The following is an 18105-nucleotide window of genomic DNA, read 5'->3' as shown; positions in this document are numbered from 1 at the left end:
TTGATGATAGATAAGGCAACACATTTGGAAATAACCATAGCAGTTATAACATGCATATACAGTGTTATCGAAGCACAGCATCTACATATTATTTAATGTAACAAACTAAACCAGTAACCTTGCCTCATTATTACTGTGTTAAAGGAATATTCCAGGTTCAATACAAGTTAAGCTCAATCAATAGCATTTGTTGCATAATGTTGATTACCACAAAAATCAATTTGGACCTGTCCCTCCATTAAAAAACGAAAAAATCTGGGTTACAGTGAGGCACTTACAATGCAAGTCAATGGGGCCAATTCGTGAACGTTAAAGCACTCGCAGTTTTAAAAATATAGCCACAAGACGTCATGTCAAATTGAACCAAACTAAACCCCTAAAACGACCATAAAAATTATGATTTACAAAAATAACGTAATTAATGTAAGTGCTTATATAAAATTATAAGCTTCAAATTTCTGCCTTTAAACCCTCAAAAAATTGGCCCCATTCACTTCCACTGTAAGTGCCTCACTGTAATCTTGATTTTTTCTTTTTTTTTTTTCTTTTTTTTTTTAAGGATGAATGATACATAATGATTTTGTGTGGTAATCAATATTATGCTACCGATTGAACTTTTATTGAACCTGGAATATTCCTTTAACTGCAATTCTATAAATGTTTCCTATTGGAAATTAACTCTGTTATGATTATAAGATTTCATTTTTGTTTAATTGTTACAAATATTACTATACCCCTGAGTTTTTGACAGATAATCGGATATGGCCATTTCTGAAAATGACTTCCATTCAATGACTGGTATAGATTCACACCCACTTAAGGTAATATCATGTATCACGGAAAAAATATATATTAATGATAAGGCGATTACAGTCCAAGTGAAAGTCCAAGATAACGTTTTATAATCCTTATAACGCTGAAATGAAATGCCATTCACTGTGACGTATCATTAAAGGGGCGTGGTCACCGGATTGTGCTGCACGCTCTGCTATGAAGCGGTTCAGTCAGCTGATTCAAGCGCTAGTGCACCGCTGTCTATGCCATCCGGCCATTGTGACCCAGTCGACAAGCGTTATTTTGTTCGTGCCTTTAGTCTGAAAGATTGACGGCTGACTTCAACGGCTAAGTAATAAAACGTAAAAATAAGCATTTAAAATAACAACAACCGAACGGATAGACAAGTGTCACTGTAATTCGCTTTACGGAGTAGGACACTCGTGCTCTTCATCGAAAGGTAAAAAAAAAAAACAAACACCTGTGATGTTTTCCATTTCTATAATTTACCTATTATTTATGTAATTACTTATAGACATGACTTGGTCTCTTTTGTCTGCGAATGCACTGCGGAATTATTGTTGCTCTGTCAAACATTTACTTGTGAACGTTACAGCTCGAGCCCTCATGGTCTTACCGCCGCTCGGGTTTCATTTAAACAGAAACTGTGGCGCACTAGTAATGAATATATAGATAGATAGATAGATAGATAGATAGATATAGATATTTTTTACCATGATATACCTTTTATTGTATTATTATTAGTAGTAGTAGTAGTAGTAGTATTAAATGCCACGTAAAGAGTTAATATATTCTATTACCGTTAATACGTTTTGTTTATATTGTTGTGTGTTTTCAAAATGCGTGTCGCATATTTATTTGCGTGGGTGAATAAGATACTGACCTCTGTCCACAGCAGGTGAACAATCTCCTTGTTATGAATGAATACACACCAGTCGCCTGATTCTCATTACTACTTGTGCAATTGTCGTAACACTAATGCATTCAGTTTCACAGGGAGTGCATCTGGTTAGAAAAGTATACCTTAAGGGCAAAAACAATAGGTGATACACTAAGGTTTAAAGTATTGTAAGTTAAATTCTTAAGTGTCAGCTCATTTAGTTTTATGCTTTCTTAGATATTTTGTCTAGTCATTTGCCTTCTAATAATCAGACTAAGTGGGTGAAATGGCATTGTTGATTGTGTGTGCTTATTAATTGAATTGATAATGGATTGATTGACTTTTTTGAGTTGCATAAACTTAAAAATATATAAAACGTATGAAAAGAATAAATCACTACATCCATGTTTGTACAGAGGCCCACTGTAGCTCTTTCTGCCTACCTCTGTTATATATATATAATATTGTAGCAATATTGTTCAGACTAAGGATTTTGCAGAGAACAGATGTCCTGTTTATCACTCAAAGTGTAAATCAGCCAGTCCATTTGACATTGTTTTTATGTTGTTTGAACACTGCATTGCCAGTTTGTTCCATTAAGAGCCATCAAGTTAATAATTTACCAACACTGAGTGAAGAGACCACTGTTTGATTTTGCCTACAGTCCTGTCCTGGACTACAATGTGGTGCACGCCACCCCCAAACAACTACACATTTTATATCTCCCTAATCAAACACACATGATTCAACTCATCAGCTCATTAATGGAGTACTCAAGACCTGAATCGTGTGTCAGAAATGGAGACATACAAAATTTGGGCTAGAACCACTGATATAGTGACTTCTCTAGCCATCTGGCATTGTACTTTAAGTGTATTGTCAGTGTTGATGCCATTTCTGTTCATGAGGCTTGATATTCAGTGGAGATGCATTTATTTCAATAAGTTATTGTTTTTGAGTCTCAATGCATCATATTTAGAGGACTGAAGAGGTTTTCAGAACTCATCAAACGTCATAATGTTTTATTAGATAATTGAAAGCAGAGTGTAGGGTATGAATCAGTTTTGCTACAGATAATCTACATAGAAAGCCATAAACAAGGCCTATGTGTTAAAGTGTTACTAACTTGGATTAGATGGAGTACACAATAGCTCAATGCATTTAGATTTTAGCATGAAACATAGAATTATTTACTATGAGTAGTGAGTGGTACAACCAAAATAGGGACAATAACATATGTCTCTTGAACATTGTAGTCTGATTGCTCCTGAGTTTTGAAAGGATGTTTAATTGTTGATTCCTGCCAAGTGTATATGTATATAATATAAATACATACATTAGACTCTTGAAAACAAGGAAATAAAAAGTGTACATGTACCTTTTAAACATTTACTTTTTGCATGGCTTGTCTTCTGTACAGTAGGCTAATATTGTCCAGGTGAAAGAACATGAGGTGCAGTTGATGTGATCTGCATCAAAGTATTGTTTGATTCCAATTGATTTTATCAAAGTATTGATAAATTATTATTTATTTTTAATTTAGCTTCATAACTCTCAGAAAACTCAAAATCTGCCTGCCATCTTTTGGTATGAGAAGCTTTTATATGTGTCAAAACACACACACAAACAGACTTCTAATACTGAATATAATATAAAAGAAGTCAAAATGGAACAGTTGCACCAGTCATGACAACACAAAGTAAACTTGTATTACATATTTACTTTTGTACTTTAATTCAGTTTCACAGTACAACCACAAATCGGCAGTTACAACTTCTCAAATCTGTAGGGCTGCCCCCTTATAGTCGACCAAACGTTAGTCGATGAGAAGAGTCTTTCTCAACCAAGTTTAGATTTGTCAGTTGGTTGCAGAAAACAAAAACTCCACAGGAAACCAACGAACACCGGTATATCTGCTGGTTGGATGCTAGGTGCTACTATGAGGTAATTTTCATTAAGCAGGGTTCGGCTTAAGCCTGTTTTTGTATTATTTTATGTTTAAATCAAAGATGTGTAGGCTGCAGAGTTGCGTTCACAATGAACTGCGCTGTGGAAATAAAGTGAACTAACTCAAAGCATCACCTGAGCTGAGATGTCGGAGGTCATTTGCAGCACTCATAGATGATACTGTTCTTGCAAAAAAAATAAATTCAGAAGACAGAAACAAAGAAAGAGTGAGAACCTTTTACATGCACTTGTTCCACGAGACTGCACACCTTCGTACAAACAGCGTGTCATACATGCGCATTGATGGCTTTTCTGTCATCTGTTCTTAAAAATATAATAAAGTGTGTTTCTTCAAGTGTGTGTCTACGGGCAAATTATTTGTAATATTTGATAATAGTAATAGCCTAATAATAATAATAATCTAATACATGGGAAAACGAGCAAAACATTGTCTTGACATCGTCAAAGGCATCAGCAAAGGTGATCACTCTGACCTTCGTCGATCCACGAGATCATTGTCTGTCGGCATAACCCTAATGTGCATTTCTCTCTCAAAATTATCAAAATGTTTCCTTGCTGGTTTTTCCGACACATTCAGAATCATTATAATTACCGCTTGTGCAGTAATCGCTGTGGCTCGCTTCGTAGGTGCGCTTGTAAAATTTATATTTTAAAGGCTCATTAGTATTTCTCTGTTATGTAGAACAGTGTTAGCATTGTTACTTATAAAAAAAGCCCTGGAACTTTCCATTTTCTGATGCCCCCCCAAAATATATAAATAATTGAATTAATATCATAAATGTACGACAACTAGTCTAGAATAATGTCTTAAACTAACAACTACTAGTAGACTAGGAAAATCTTTGGTCTGGGGCAGCCCTACAACTTTTGAAAAAAAAACTTCTGTTACGTATGTAACCTCAGTTGAAAATCCTTTTCCGATGACCTAGTTGAAATCTTTTACAATAACGGCAAATCTAAGATTGGCTATGATGTTTAAGCCCTGTCCTTTTAGGCGTGAAGGTGTCCGTTATGTAAGCGGGCGTGCAAACACCATTCCTCAGAATTGTCTGACTGAGGGACAAAGAGCGCATCACTCGCACCTTAAAAAATTCGGAGTCTGTAGTGCGGCCAGCTTACACAATGTCTCGTTCCTTTCATTTCAGCGAACTGAGGTTGGATACGTAACCAAGAAGTTCCCTTAGGATTCAGTTCACTTGACATTGCGTCATGCTGATGCATATGGGTAACTGTGTCCCATCATGCCCCACTGCACAACATAACCCTCCAAATGAGGGATACCAAAGCATATTACTCGAAAGAACATGATGTGATTACACAAGTGAATAACACTCATGGTGAGCCAGGAGGAGAGCATTTAGAAAGGATATATGAACTATAGTCATATAGTATGAATTAACCCCTTCACAAACCCAGTCGGGTAGGCAATTGTATTTACAATGAAAATGTTTGTGACTTTATGGGAAATACAATGGTCTGAATGCAGGCGGTTGTGTAAAGTGACGGGGGAGCCATACTTAAAAAGGTGGCACAAGTTCAACGTCTCTCTCTTGACTTGCAAAGAGAGAGACGTTACTTCTATGTTCTAAAACCTTGCAAATGTGTTTTGATAAGACCAACCTGCTGCAAAACACATGCCTTGTGAGGACATACCATACATCCACACCCATGAAGAGGCCATGCCTCTAGTTGAGTGTGCTTTTACACCAATTAGGCAATTCACACCCTGCAACTCGTAAGCCAGGGTGATCGCATCAACGATACAGTGAGAAAGTCTTTGGACATTCCTTTTGTTCAACCTCTATAGCACACAAAGAGATGGTCAGACAGTCTGAACTGGCAGGTGCACTCAATGTATGTGTATAGCGCTCGCACAGGACATAACAAATGCCAGGACTGTTCCTCATCTGAATTAAATGGAGGAGGGGAAAAGGCTTTAAGGTGAACCACCTGAGCTCTGAAAGGTGCGGATAAATCTATCTGGCTTTGTCAGACATGTATTGTCGACTGAAAGCACTTGCAAATCACCGACCCGTTTTTGTGAGGCCAAAGCTAGCAATAATGCGGACTTAAGAGAAAGCAGAGTCCAGAGGCTTGAAGGGGGGCTCCACGAGCACTTTTAGGACCAAACTTTGGTCCCAAGTCGGGACTGTAGCTGGGCGAGGGGGATTTAGCCGCCTCACTCCCATAAGGAACTTTATGATTAAATCAGGTTTGCCTATAAAGGTGCTGGCTTCAAGTGTGTGATACGCAGAGGTAGTCGCTACATAAACTTTGAGTGTTGGTGGAGGGAGTCCTGCGTCCAATTGCTCCTGAAAGAATGTAAGGTATTACATTCCCAGTGAAGGCAGTTCACTGGGTCTTTGCCATGTGAAAAGCACCAATTAGTGAACATATTCCATTTCAGCATGTAAAGGCATTTCATAGACAGTGCTCTAGCCTCTCAAATGGTGTTCATAAATGACTGGGTCAATTCTGGCACCCAGACTGCTTAATTGCTGAATACAACGTTAAACATCAAATAGTGATCAAATAGTCTTATTTGGTTTGTTATGATAAATTCACTCTTAATCATTTAATTGTCAAGTTATTCATCTTATCCTGCCATTGCATCAGCCAGCAATTGCCACCGCTGGACTTGTTTTGCTTATAAAAATGACACTGGTACTGTTATATGACGTCATCACATTCTAAGATGCTATTGGTCATGACTTAAGTGGCCATACTCCCGCCCAGTACCGGTAGTGTGTTCTCTCACAAAAAAAGTGAGTTTTGCTACAGATTTTTCACAAAAGTTGTTGCCAAAGTCAAGGCAAGGAGATTTGAATTTGCAGTGGCAGATTTGAGAGGTTGTAACTGGCGATTTGTTGTTGTACTGCAAAATTTTACAATTTAGCACAGTAAATATAATACAAGTTTGTGTCTGAAATACATTTTATTTTATAACTAGTTACAACCTTACAGCCATGATGAAGTCTTGTATGGTAGCTACCAGTAAATGGGTGTTCAGTTAGATGTCCAAAAACCCAGAAGAGTATTCGCCATGGGTTACCTCTGGATTTACCTATGGGTTTCAATAATGGGTTTTTTCAGCTTATGATAAAAATAAGGTCTGTGGTAAACATTACATGGTATGTGGATGTTTAGGGGGGAAAACAAAAAAACTGTGGTTTTCAAAATTTACTTTTGAGGTATGAAAGTATGTAATTTATGTTGTAGAACAAAACATCCACATAACTATATATAAAGTAATATTTACCACAGACCTTATTTTACTCTGGTTGGAGAAAAAAAAACATTGTAAAAACCGATAGGGAAATTCTGAGGGAACCCATGGTGAATTAGACTTCTTGGTTTGCTTAGAAATTGACATCATGGCTGAACAGAACCATTAGCACATGTGGTGTTAAACTTAAACCAACAAACTGGAAAAAAGTTGATATTAGTTTAAATTCAAGGGCATCAAAACTCCAGATCGCAGATGAAAAATATCACTATTAAACCACAAAATTGGTCAACCCTTGAATGTGCAACAGGAAGTAGTTATGATCTTAATGTTGTTTTCACTTCTTCCCAAGTAGCCAGCTGACCTCCGGTGTGTAGATGAATTACGAGCAGCCTCCACCGTACACCGGGCCTGGACCCACGGCTCCAGGATACCCCCCACCCAATGCTCCAGGATACCCTGCTCAAGGATACCCACCTCAGGGATTCCCACCACAAGGATACCCTGCACAGGGATACCAAGGATTTCCAGCCCAGACTGACCAGCCCAACCCTGGTTACCCGAATTACCCTCCTGGTCCTCCTGGATCATTCCCAGTCCAGCCAGGGTGCCAGGGATACCCACAACAACAGTATGGAGGCCCGATGTATGGAGAACCTCCCAAAAATACAGGTATTATTCTAATTTATGCATTCAATGGTTTACTTTCAGTCTAACTCTCTCAAACCACTTCCTCAGTAGTAAAAGGCAGTTTGAGTTCAGATTTACTCAACTTTTGACCTAAAAAGAGAACTACTGTTAATGGAAATATACACCTACTCCAGTTTTATGTGTTGAGTCACAGTCATGTGTTTATTTGGGTTTCATTTATTTCTTCGTTCTCTTCATTCTTTACAAAAATCATCAATAATTTGGTAAGAGATTGGTATGAATTTGAATTGGGACCTAAATGTATGCAAATGTGTGTTTTTTGCAGTCTATTACAATTGTTTTAGCTGCTGGGACTAACTCATTTTTTTTTATTTAATTCTATATTCAGATAAGATTTCAATAAGTACATGAACGTTTTAACAGGTTTGCATAGAAATGCATATAAATAAAACTCCTCACAGTTTATGTTGTGACTGTATAAAGTGAGACTTTTTAAGTCTGTAATAGTATTTTCTTCACTGTTCTGTCTTGAGCATATTTATATAAAAAAAAATGTTGTGGGGTGCAAGGAAAGTATTTTAATACTTTAAAGTCATCAAATCAGAGTTTTGTAGAAAACTGTTGCCTGTTGTTTTGTTAAAATGCGTACAAAGATTACATTCTTAATAACTTGGCTGCGCATGTATTTTTAAACTAGATTTGTGAAAGATTTCTCCTCTTCATCATCTTGGACAGCCTTATTAGTCAATGACACATATAGATACAGTAAATATGAAACCACTGAAAAAAATGTAGTTTACTATTTTAAAAAAGATTAGGGAATTTCTCTGAGTTGTTGTTTGTTTTTTGCAGTGTATGTGGTGGAGCAGGGGAGGCGTGAGGATTCTGGGGATCAGGCGTGTCTAACTGCATGTTGGACGGCTCTGTGCTGCTGCTGTCTCTGGGACATGTTGACCTAGAATAATACCAATAATATGAATGCACTGTGAGCCCAGCCTTCATTTGTAACAATATTTTACTCCACATTTCAATCCTTATGTATGACTACTGAATAATTTTTTGTCGTTGTTTAGTCACTTTTCTGTAGCCCAGCCTGGATGATGAGCACGATATGCACTGAGAGATATTTACACATGATTGCATTGATCTTATTTGTTGAAGCATATTAAACCGAATGTTTTTATTATTTGTCCATTGAGAAAATAATGTAATCTCTTTATTAATGAATGCAGAAGTACAAATTTAGCTTGAGCATAGACAAGATTTGATAATCAGAAATGGCCTTGCAAAGTCTATGAATGTATTTAATCAATTCTTGCTAAGAAATTTGTGGTGAAATGTCAATCAAGGAAAAATTTGTTTCCGTTAATAAAATAATAGAAATGATCTTTGTTTGCTATTTCAGATGTTCTTTAAAAACATTTACAGATGTGTCCACTATGCCTCTATGAATCGATTCAATCTTGTGAACATGTTAAAAATGAGGCAACAGACCAGGGGCCTGTGTATAAAACGTCTCACAAATGCTCGTAAGAATTGTCTTGACCTGTGTCAATAAATTCTTAGCAAAAAGTAGGAGTTTTGTAAGAGTGAGGTTCTTATCAAGGAGCTACAGCGACCTTCGGCAAAGTTTAAGCCTAATTCTTCAGTGCTGACAAAAGCAACACAGGTTGAGTTTGCAATGGCTTGCAACCATACTGCACATACTTTTTCTGCTAAAGGTGTATATAGCTAAAGAATTATTGTAGTATGCCATTCTGAACTCAGCCACTATAAAATAAGGACTACAGTGATGGTGGCCATTTTGGTTAGACATCAAACACAGAATCAGCTAATAGTTGCCTTGCAAAGAGTGGCATGACACAATTTATTAATTATTTAATTCAATGCAGTATAAAAGATTTTGATCATAGGTTAATCATAGGAAGAAAAAAAAAACATTCCACATCTCAAACTATGCGCAAAACGTTGCAATATAAATTGCATATTGATTTTCACTTTATCAAAAAACAAAATCTGTTTTTTCACCATTTTAATGTGGAAGAACTATTTCAATTACATTCTTGTAATTTGTATAGTTTCAATGTTTTTATTAAATGAAAAAATATATATATTTATATGGATTTTTACTTGTTAGCTGAACTACAAACCACATTTCCCCAAATTCCACTATCATATAAGTGCAACACATTAATTCTTTTTTTTTGAGAGAGAGTTTGTTGTCCCTGCGTAACTCATCGTGCTACTCTTAACTAGGCTGTGATACATCTCTAGCACTATTAAATAATTAAGGAGCTGAGACTAAGTTTTAACAGTTATTAACTTTTATGAATCACACATATTCCTAAATAAGAATAAATTATGTAATTCTTAGAATTTTTACACAGTTAAGACTAAAACTGTATTCCAACCGGCTTTAAACTACATAGATCGCCCACAAGTAATTGGTTGATTTTTCTGTGTAATTGTAATCATACACTGCATATTAATATTTTTTCACTATCGTTTGATGTAGACTATTTCAGTCATGCAAACTCTCAAAAAGATTTAGCATGCAAGTGTATGACATATTGATAGGATATTGGTCTTTGATGGACTAGACTTGCTATGCTGCTGCTGCAGAGCAAGTACAGAGACTTGCTACTTCTAGAAAATAAACATACATGCCGTGTTAGCCTGTAGACATGCTGCTGTTGCTGGACAATGAGACAAAATGCATTTATTACAATCTGCTACACAAATAGACATAAACAATCCACCAACAAAGCGGGAAGCTGCACAAACACATAACCACAAACCACCAACCAAGCAGATCTATCACAAATATTTCTGTACTGCTGATTTTCCGATTTCGTACAGAGTGTATGCTATTGAGATGTGCGTAGGCCACAGGCCAAATGGCATAATGCTAATGAACTACATGTCTATGTGTGCGTTGGCCTGCTTAGCCAAATAAATGCTTAAACTCTAGTGACCTAACTCATAATGTGTACTTGAGCTAAGAAAGCCCAAGATTATTTATCTAGTGACTAAAACTAGCTATGAGATTTATTTAATCTAATGACCTAAGATAGCGATCTGTGCCAGCCAAATTTGGCTAAGGCTTACCTTTTTAAAGACTCACTTCTATGTGTCATGGCTAAAGTAGACCTTACTGTGCAAGCTAGATAGAAGAAAAAGCCCAAGCACCACCTGAGCAAATGCCATTTTCAGAGAAAAAGCTCTGTGCACTGGAGAGAAACCAGCTTAACTGCAAAACTGAATCATCTAAATTCAAGACAAGGAGAGAGATGGAAGATGATTGGCTACCCGATAACAAGTCAGAGAACTAACGCCTTGTGTGCCGTTTGGCTTAACATATCACAAATGAGCAAGCCAATTGACTAACAGATAACAAGTCAAACAACCTATCAGCTTGCACCACATACAGTTGCATGGCTAAACAGCATGAAACTTGTGTGGCGGCTGTGGTCCAGGTGGTCGAGTGGGTTGGCCATTAATCACAGGGTTGGTGGTTCGATTCCCAGCACACATGACTCCACATGCCGAAGTACCCTTGGGCAATACACTGAACCCAAGTTGCTCCCAATGGCATGCTAGTGCCTTGCATGGCAGCTCTGCCGAGTGAGTTGGTGAATGAGTCATAGTGTAAAGTGCTTTGAAATCCACTAAGGTTAAAAAAGCGCTAAATAAGTGCAGACCATTGAAACTTTGGTAATTTATACAAAATTAATATGGATTTGTCCCGCATTCGTTGGCTACATGAACTTCATAAAACCTGACTTGAAATGTCAGTTCATCACTCAAAACTTTTATCTCCATTGTAATTGGGTTGTTGCGTTTTGAGGGAGAGGTGATTGCATCTCTAAGTTTACAATAATTAAAACTCCCTTGTGTTTTTTTAAAGGTCAATGTCATTATAATATTCTATTACACTGACTCGATTGTGACATGTATTGATTTCCAGGAGAAAACAAATTCTGCTTTCTCCATAGTATAAATTAGGTTTAAGGTGGGACTTTCTTTTTTTACATCCTCCGTACTGGGCATTCCAATTTCTCCCATTAATTTGAATACAAATGCTCAGTCTTGGGTTAAATAGACTCTGGAGCTACTTTTAGCCTTAAGATTTTTTGTGAGTAAAAACCTTTGCCAAATACCTGTTGGACAAATGATTGGCTAATTTATTATCTGCTTTTTTGGTCTGCATTTACTGCATTTAGTAAATTAGATAGAATTGACTAGGAACCTGTCAGGAATTGTTTGCTGAATTTCAATACATTTTAAATAAGCAATCACACCTCACTGGCTCTTCATCCTCCTTTAGGAACTGCAAAAATCGAGAAAATAAATCACAGAGGAAATGTTAACCTTCTTTGTCTATAAATTCCTAAATAATGAACCCAGACATTATCTTCCAACAAAATACTTATTTGGTGGTTTATATAAATGGAGCAGATTTGACTTTGATGAAGCTTATTCTAACAATTTTCTATTGAGCGCAAAAAAATCCCATTGTTCCGGAAATAAAAATCCCATTAATTTGTTTCTATCGGAAATTGATTTTTAATGATAACATAAAACATTTACAGAAAGACCAACCTTGAGCTCAGAGGTTGTTGATTGATGGTATATCTCTGTTAAATCCATCAGTCAGTGTTATTTCAACTTAATTTTTTATAAAAACAGCGTTTAATAGTGCTGTTCCTGCTGAAGAACTACCCTGCCCAAAATCCTGAATAGAAAATGTCCAGCAATCAGTGAATCAAGGCAAACTAGGTGACCAAATGCCAATCACATTGTCAGAAGCATAGATTTTCTGGTAATTTCCTGGTGTATTCCTTGTTTTGATTTCTTTCAGCATGTAGGCCTGCAAAACTAAATCTCTAGTGAAAAGTGCAACACTCTTGAGTATTCCCTCCAACAGTACCTTAGTGCCTCACTGTTCACCATAAAAGACTCCTATGGGTGTAAACGTAACACCTACACAGCAACAGGCTATTTAAAGCTGAGCTGTGTCAACCATTTTCTCACTGTCCGCAGTGACATCTACATTGGTTGTGGTTGCTATACCTTCAGTTAGAAATGTCTAGGAGTAAGAATGCATAAATGTCTACAAAAGTTGTAATAAATCTGTAGCAATGTATAATTGTCACTCTGATCAGATTGATATGTTTCACATTAATCTGTATTCATGAAAATAGATGCTAGACTCCACAACAAACTTCACTCTGAGGTTCTCAGCTGACAGCTGACTGTCATACCACAATTCTGTTATGGAATTTTTAAAGTGCAAGTGTTTTCTGTGCAAACACATTCTAGCAGTGTTATGGAAAGAGCTTGTGCTGAGCTAATCAACACGTTATGGCCAGAATTAGAGATAAAGATTCTTTATGGTGACAAAACAGTGGGGTAGCTATACAGATTTTTTAGTACAGAGGTACAAATAAAGGAGCAGTTTTGATTAAATGTTGGGAATTTAGATTTCTGCATAAAAAATGAGGACTGACATTTATGCAAGTCATTCTGCAAATGACCCTTCACTAAGCCCCGCCTTAAAAGCGTTTTTGACCAATAATTTTTTAGCGACTGTTGCCGTCCACCATTTCTCTGACAAGCCAACAAGTGTTTTTTCCAACAAGTGTCTATGGGAGAAAAGTGTGTTTGAGTAGTTTCATACAGAATTTTATAGAAATGATCCAAAAATAAATAACTAAAAAGACTTTGCTGGGTCAGTTGTAACAGTGAAACAAGGAGAGGATATACATATTTTTTCTTTTGTTTATTAAAATCTTTAAATGAATCTCGAGAAGAGCATGCTATGGATACAGTGTCAGCCCTCATTTCCAAATGAACATAACAGCAGCAAGGTCACATTTGTGCCAAGGTAAATTGAAACTAATAACTAAACATTAATTTATTTGATTCATGTCTTAACCCTCATGTTGTGTTCAGGAAATTTTGACACAGACAACATTTTTTTTTTTCTTCTTTTTTTTTATTTACTTATTTATTTTTACTTAATCCAACTGGAATAAAATTCCTTTGTTCACAGGAAGAATCTGAACAACTTGAAAAAATTGGACCATTTTCTTAAAAAAAATTTTATTTCACTTTGTTACACTTGTTGTACATTGTTACACAATGTGTGTTGAGCGCCCATTTGCGCATCATCTCTCCATGTACACCCATTGAGGAATATTTCAAGATCTATTTATATTGTTATGTTGTATTTGAGCTCGTTTGAATCAAGATAGTCTGCTGTAAGTTACAATATGTTAGTTCAAATCAAATCAAATCAAATCACTTTATTGCCACACTACCATGTACACAAGTGCAACAGTAGGTGAAAGTCTTGTGTGCAGTTCCGAGCAACATAGCAGTCATGACAGTGACGAGACATATACCAATTACAGTAAACAACATACTTACACAAAATAATTTACAAATCAAATGTACACATACTTACACAACACAATAATTATATACAATGTACAGTAAACAATACACACAATATACAATACACAATACAAAAAGTAAGGAGTATATGAAATATATATATATATATATATATATATACACAGTGAGGAAAATAAGTATTTGAACACCCTGCTATTTTGCAAGTTCTCCCACTTAGAAATCATGGAGGGGTCTGAAATTGTAATCGTAGGTGCATGTCCACTGTGAGAGACATAATCTAAAAAAAAAAAAATCCAGAAATCACAATGTATGATTTTTAACTATTTATTTGTATGATACAGCTGCAAATAAGTATTTGAACACCTGAGAAAATCAATGTTAATATTTGGTACAGTAGCCTTTGTTTGCAATTACAGAGGTCAAACGTTTCCTGTAGTTTTTCACCAGGTTTGCACACACTGCAGGAGGGATTTTGGCCCACTCCTCCACACAGATCTTCTCTAGATCAGTCAGGTTTCTGGGCTGTCGTTGAGAAACACAGAGTTTGAGCTCCCTCCAAAGATTCTCTATTGGGTTTAGGTCTGGAGACTGGCTAGGCCACGCCAGAACCTTGATATGCTTCTTACAGTGCCACTCCTTGGTTATCCTGGCTGTGTGCTTCGGGTCATTGTCATGTTGGAAGACCCAGCCTCGACCCATCTTCAATGCTCTGACTGAGGGAAGGAGGTTGTTCCCCAAAATCTCACAATACATGGCCCCGGTCATCCTCTCCTTAATACAGTGCAGTCGCCCTGTCCCATGTGCAGAAAAACACCCCCAAAGCATGATGCTACCACCCCCATGCTTCACAGTAGGGATGGTGTTCTTGGGATGGTACTCATCATTCTTCTTCCTCCAAACACGGTTAGTGGCCACATGACTTTCTCCCATGACTCCTCTGGATCATCCAAATGGTCATTGGCAAAATTAAGATGGGCCTTGACATGTGCTGGTTTAAGCAGGGGAACCTTCCGTGCCATGCATGATTTCAAACCATGACGTCTTAGTGTATTACCAACAGTAACCTTGGAAACGGTGGTCCCAGCTCTTTTCAGGTCATTGACCAGCTCCTCCCGTGTAGTTCTGGGCTGATTTCTCACCTTTCTTAGGATCACTGAGACCCCACGAGGTGAGATCTTGCATGGAGCCCCAGTCCGAGGGAAATTGACAGTCATGTTTAGCTTCTTCCATTTTCTAATGATTGCTCCAACAGTGGACCTTTTTTCACCAAGCTGCTTGGCAATTTCCCCGTAGCCCTTTCCAGCCTTTTGGAGGTATACAATTTTGTCTCTAGTGTATTTGGACAGCTCTTTGGTCTTGGCCATGTTAGTAGTTGGATTCTTACTGATTGTATGGGGTGGACAGGTGTCTTTATGCAGCTAACGACCTCAAACAGGTGCATCTAATTTAGGATAATAAACTGAGTGGAGGTGGACATTTTAAAGGCAGACTAACAGGTCAGATTATGTCTCTCACAGTGGACATGCACCTACGATGACAATTTCAGACCCCTCCATGATTTCCAAGTGGGAGAACTTGCAAGATAGCAGGGTGTTCAAATACTTATTTTCCTCACTGTATATATATGAAGTAGTATATTGAGGAGAATATGTTGCCACTCCAATGTGAGATTGTAGATGAATAAAGTGCAGTGCTAATTATTGATCGTGATAGATCAAGTGTTCAAAAGTCTGACTGCTTGGAGAAAGAAGCTGTCATGTAGTCGGCTGGTGCGGGTCTTGATGCTGCGATACCGCTTGCCTGATGGAAGCAGTGAGAACAGACCATGACTCAGGTGGCTGGAGTCTCTGATGATCCTCCGAGCTTTTTTCACACACCGCCTAGTGTATATGTCATGGAGGGAGGGAAGCTCACCTCCGATGATGTTTCTGGCAGTTCGCACCACCCTTTGCAGGGCTTTGCAGGGCTTTGCAGTTGTGGGCGGTGCTATTGCCGTACCAGGCAGTGATGCAGCCAGTCAGGATGCTCTCTACAGTGCTGGTGTAGAACTGTGTGAGGATGTGTTGGTTCATTCCAAACTTCCTCAGCCGTCTCAAGAAAAAGAGGCGCTGGTGAGCCTTCTTCACAATGGCCTCAGTGTGGACGGACCATGTGAGTTCTTCAGTGATGTGGACACCGAGGAACTTGAAACTGCTGACTCTCTCTACCGGTGCTCCATTAATGGTGATGGGGCTGTGTTCTCCGTGTTTCTTCCTGAAATCCACCACAAGCTCCTTGGTTTTACTGACGTTGAGGGAGAGGTTGTGCTCCTAACACCAGCGTGTCAGAGTGTGCACCTCCTCTCTGTAGGCTCTTTCATCATCGTCAGTGATCAGACCTACCACCGTCGTATCGTCAGCAAACTTAATGATGGCATTGGAGCTATGTGTTGCCACACAGTCATGTTATATGTATGTTTCAGTAAGTAATAAGGAAACACGTGACAAAAGGACACTCATTTTTATATTTATGTGTGTCTGTGGGAATTTCATACACTAATCCTCACTGCAGTGTGGCCTCTGTGAAACAATTTTGCTTATTGCATTCTACAAATTGAGACTTTTGCAATGATATACAACAAATGGCTATCTCATCTTTTTTATGGTTTTACCAACTCTGAATATAATAGTTGCATTACAAATAATTTTTTATAACTGTGGCAGCAGGGGCGTGGTCAAGCGCCCGTCTGGGAGAGAAAAGCGGTAAGGCAACTTAGAGGGTTGGTGGAAAAAGTCCCATTGATACCCACTATTTTACCCAAACTGACCAGTGAGACCCCCTGTGCCACCCTGGGGGGGCGGGGCTGTCCACGGACCCATTATCATCCCCCTGACCCACTATTTTTCCAAAAGTGACCAATGAGACCCCCTGACCACCCGGGGGGGGGCAGGGCTGTCCACGGACCCATTATCATCCCCCTGACCCACTATTTTTCCAAAAGTGACCAATGAGACCCCCAGACCACCCAGGGGGGGGCGGGGCTGTCCACAGACCCATTATCATCCCCCTGACCAACTGTTTTTCACAAATACGTTTTTACGCTCTGGGATTTCACGGGCCACGCGTTTGGTGGCCGGGTGCCCACCACACCCTCGAAATGGCATATTTTGAAGGTGAAAAAAAAGAATGGCAGGAGGTGTCTGCCCTCTTAGTATGTGATAGAGGGCACCAGGTGTGCAACCGAGTGAAATTTCGGCTCGGCCGGAGCTCGGGAGCAAAGTTAGAGCACATCCCACGCACGATTTGTACCTTATATTTACACAGCGGGTCCGTGTACATGACCCTGAAAGGTCCGAACGGCTCCAAATTGACAACAGTAGCTTCTCAGGGGCCCCTGAGCCAGGTCCTAAATTTTGGAGGCCCTTGGGGCTTGCTAAGTATTAAAACCTTTGATGAATGTAGCGTTGCACACAGGCCTAAAATGCAGCCTGTCTCATTGATTCCTGTGACAGGCAGAGAGATCTGTTGAAAATAATGAAAAATGCTTGTTTACATCCTAGACCTTAGTCCTCTTAGTATGTCGATAAGGGGCTTTTGACGTGTCACCGTGTGAAATTTGGGGTCCGTTGGAGCTCAGGGTGCAACGTTAGAACACGTCCCACTGACCATTTGTACCATTCATTTTCACAGCGGGACCGTGTACACGACTCCGAAAGCTCCAAACGACTCCAAATTGATATCAGTAGCTTCACAGGGACCCCCCTAGTCAGTGTGCAAAGTTTCAAGTCCCACTGGCTTCGTTGAGTGCTTAATAGGATGACTAATGAGTGCAATGTGACAAACATTTTCCTCTAATATTTTTCTTGATTTTTTTTAAAGTACTTCCTTAACTCTGAGGGACACACCTTTTTAATATGTTGTTTCTGAGGGCCAAACAATGAAGCATTCGAAGCCCCCAGGTCTGAGCATCAATTTTAACCCGCATTACCTGAAACCGCTGTAGAATTGCATTGGTTCAATGGGCAAGGGGGACGTCTAGAAAAGGAGGTTCCGAAGGGCGCAGAACCAGGAAATTTCAGATATTCGATCGTCAGGGGCCCCCGATTCAGGCCCTACATTTTGGAGGCCCTGGGGGCTTGCTAAGTATTAAAACCTCTGATGAATGTACTGTTGCACACAGGCCTAA

General features: G+C 38.6%; 1 protein-coding gene across 2 annotated transcripts; it reads left to right on the top strand.

Annotated features, from left to right (window-relative positions):
* The first annotated feature begins 994 nt into the window (after positions 1-994).
* On the top strand, positions 995-9064 carry LOC127628085 (cysteine-rich and transmembrane domain-containing protein 1-like). 2 transcript variants are annotated; one of them, XM_052104766.1, is made up of 3 exons: positions 995-1234; positions 7222-7541; positions 8373-9064. In XM_052104766.1, exons 2-3 carry the CDS (start codon positions 7247-7249, stop codon positions 8477-8479), a joined length of 402 nt encoding a protein of 133 aa, XP_051960726.1. In that variant the 5' UTR covers positions 995-1234; positions 7222-7246; the 3' UTR covers positions 8480-9064. The 2 variants fall into 2 exon arrangements, with proteins under 2 accessions (XP_051960726.1, XP_051960725.1); XM_052104765.1 differs by having other exon boundaries at positions 7225-7541; positions 8373-9063.
* Positions 9065-18105: the final 9041 nt, after the last annotated feature.

This window comes from Xyrauchen texanus, chromosome 34, assembly GCF_025860055.1.
Source record: "Xyrauchen texanus isolate HMW12.3.18 chromosome 34, RBS_HiC_50CHRs, whole genome shotgun sequence".
NCBI lineage: Eukaryota > Metazoa > Chordata > Actinopteri > Cypriniformes > Catostomidae > Xyrauchen > Xyrauchen texanus.
This window is presented reverse-complemented; position numbering and strand designations above follow the sequence as displayed.

What these genes read in the sequence shown, in the direction of transcription:
- LOC127628085 (XM_052104766.1), top strand. Translation starts at nt 7,247, where the DNA reads ATGAATTACGAGCAGCCTCCACCGTACACCGGGCCTGGACCCACGGCT. An exon ending in AGAACCTCCCAAAAATACAG is followed by an intron (nt 7,542 to 8,372) that starts GTATTATTCTAA and finishes TGTTTTTTGCAG; the next exon opens with TGTATGTGGTGGAGCAGGGG.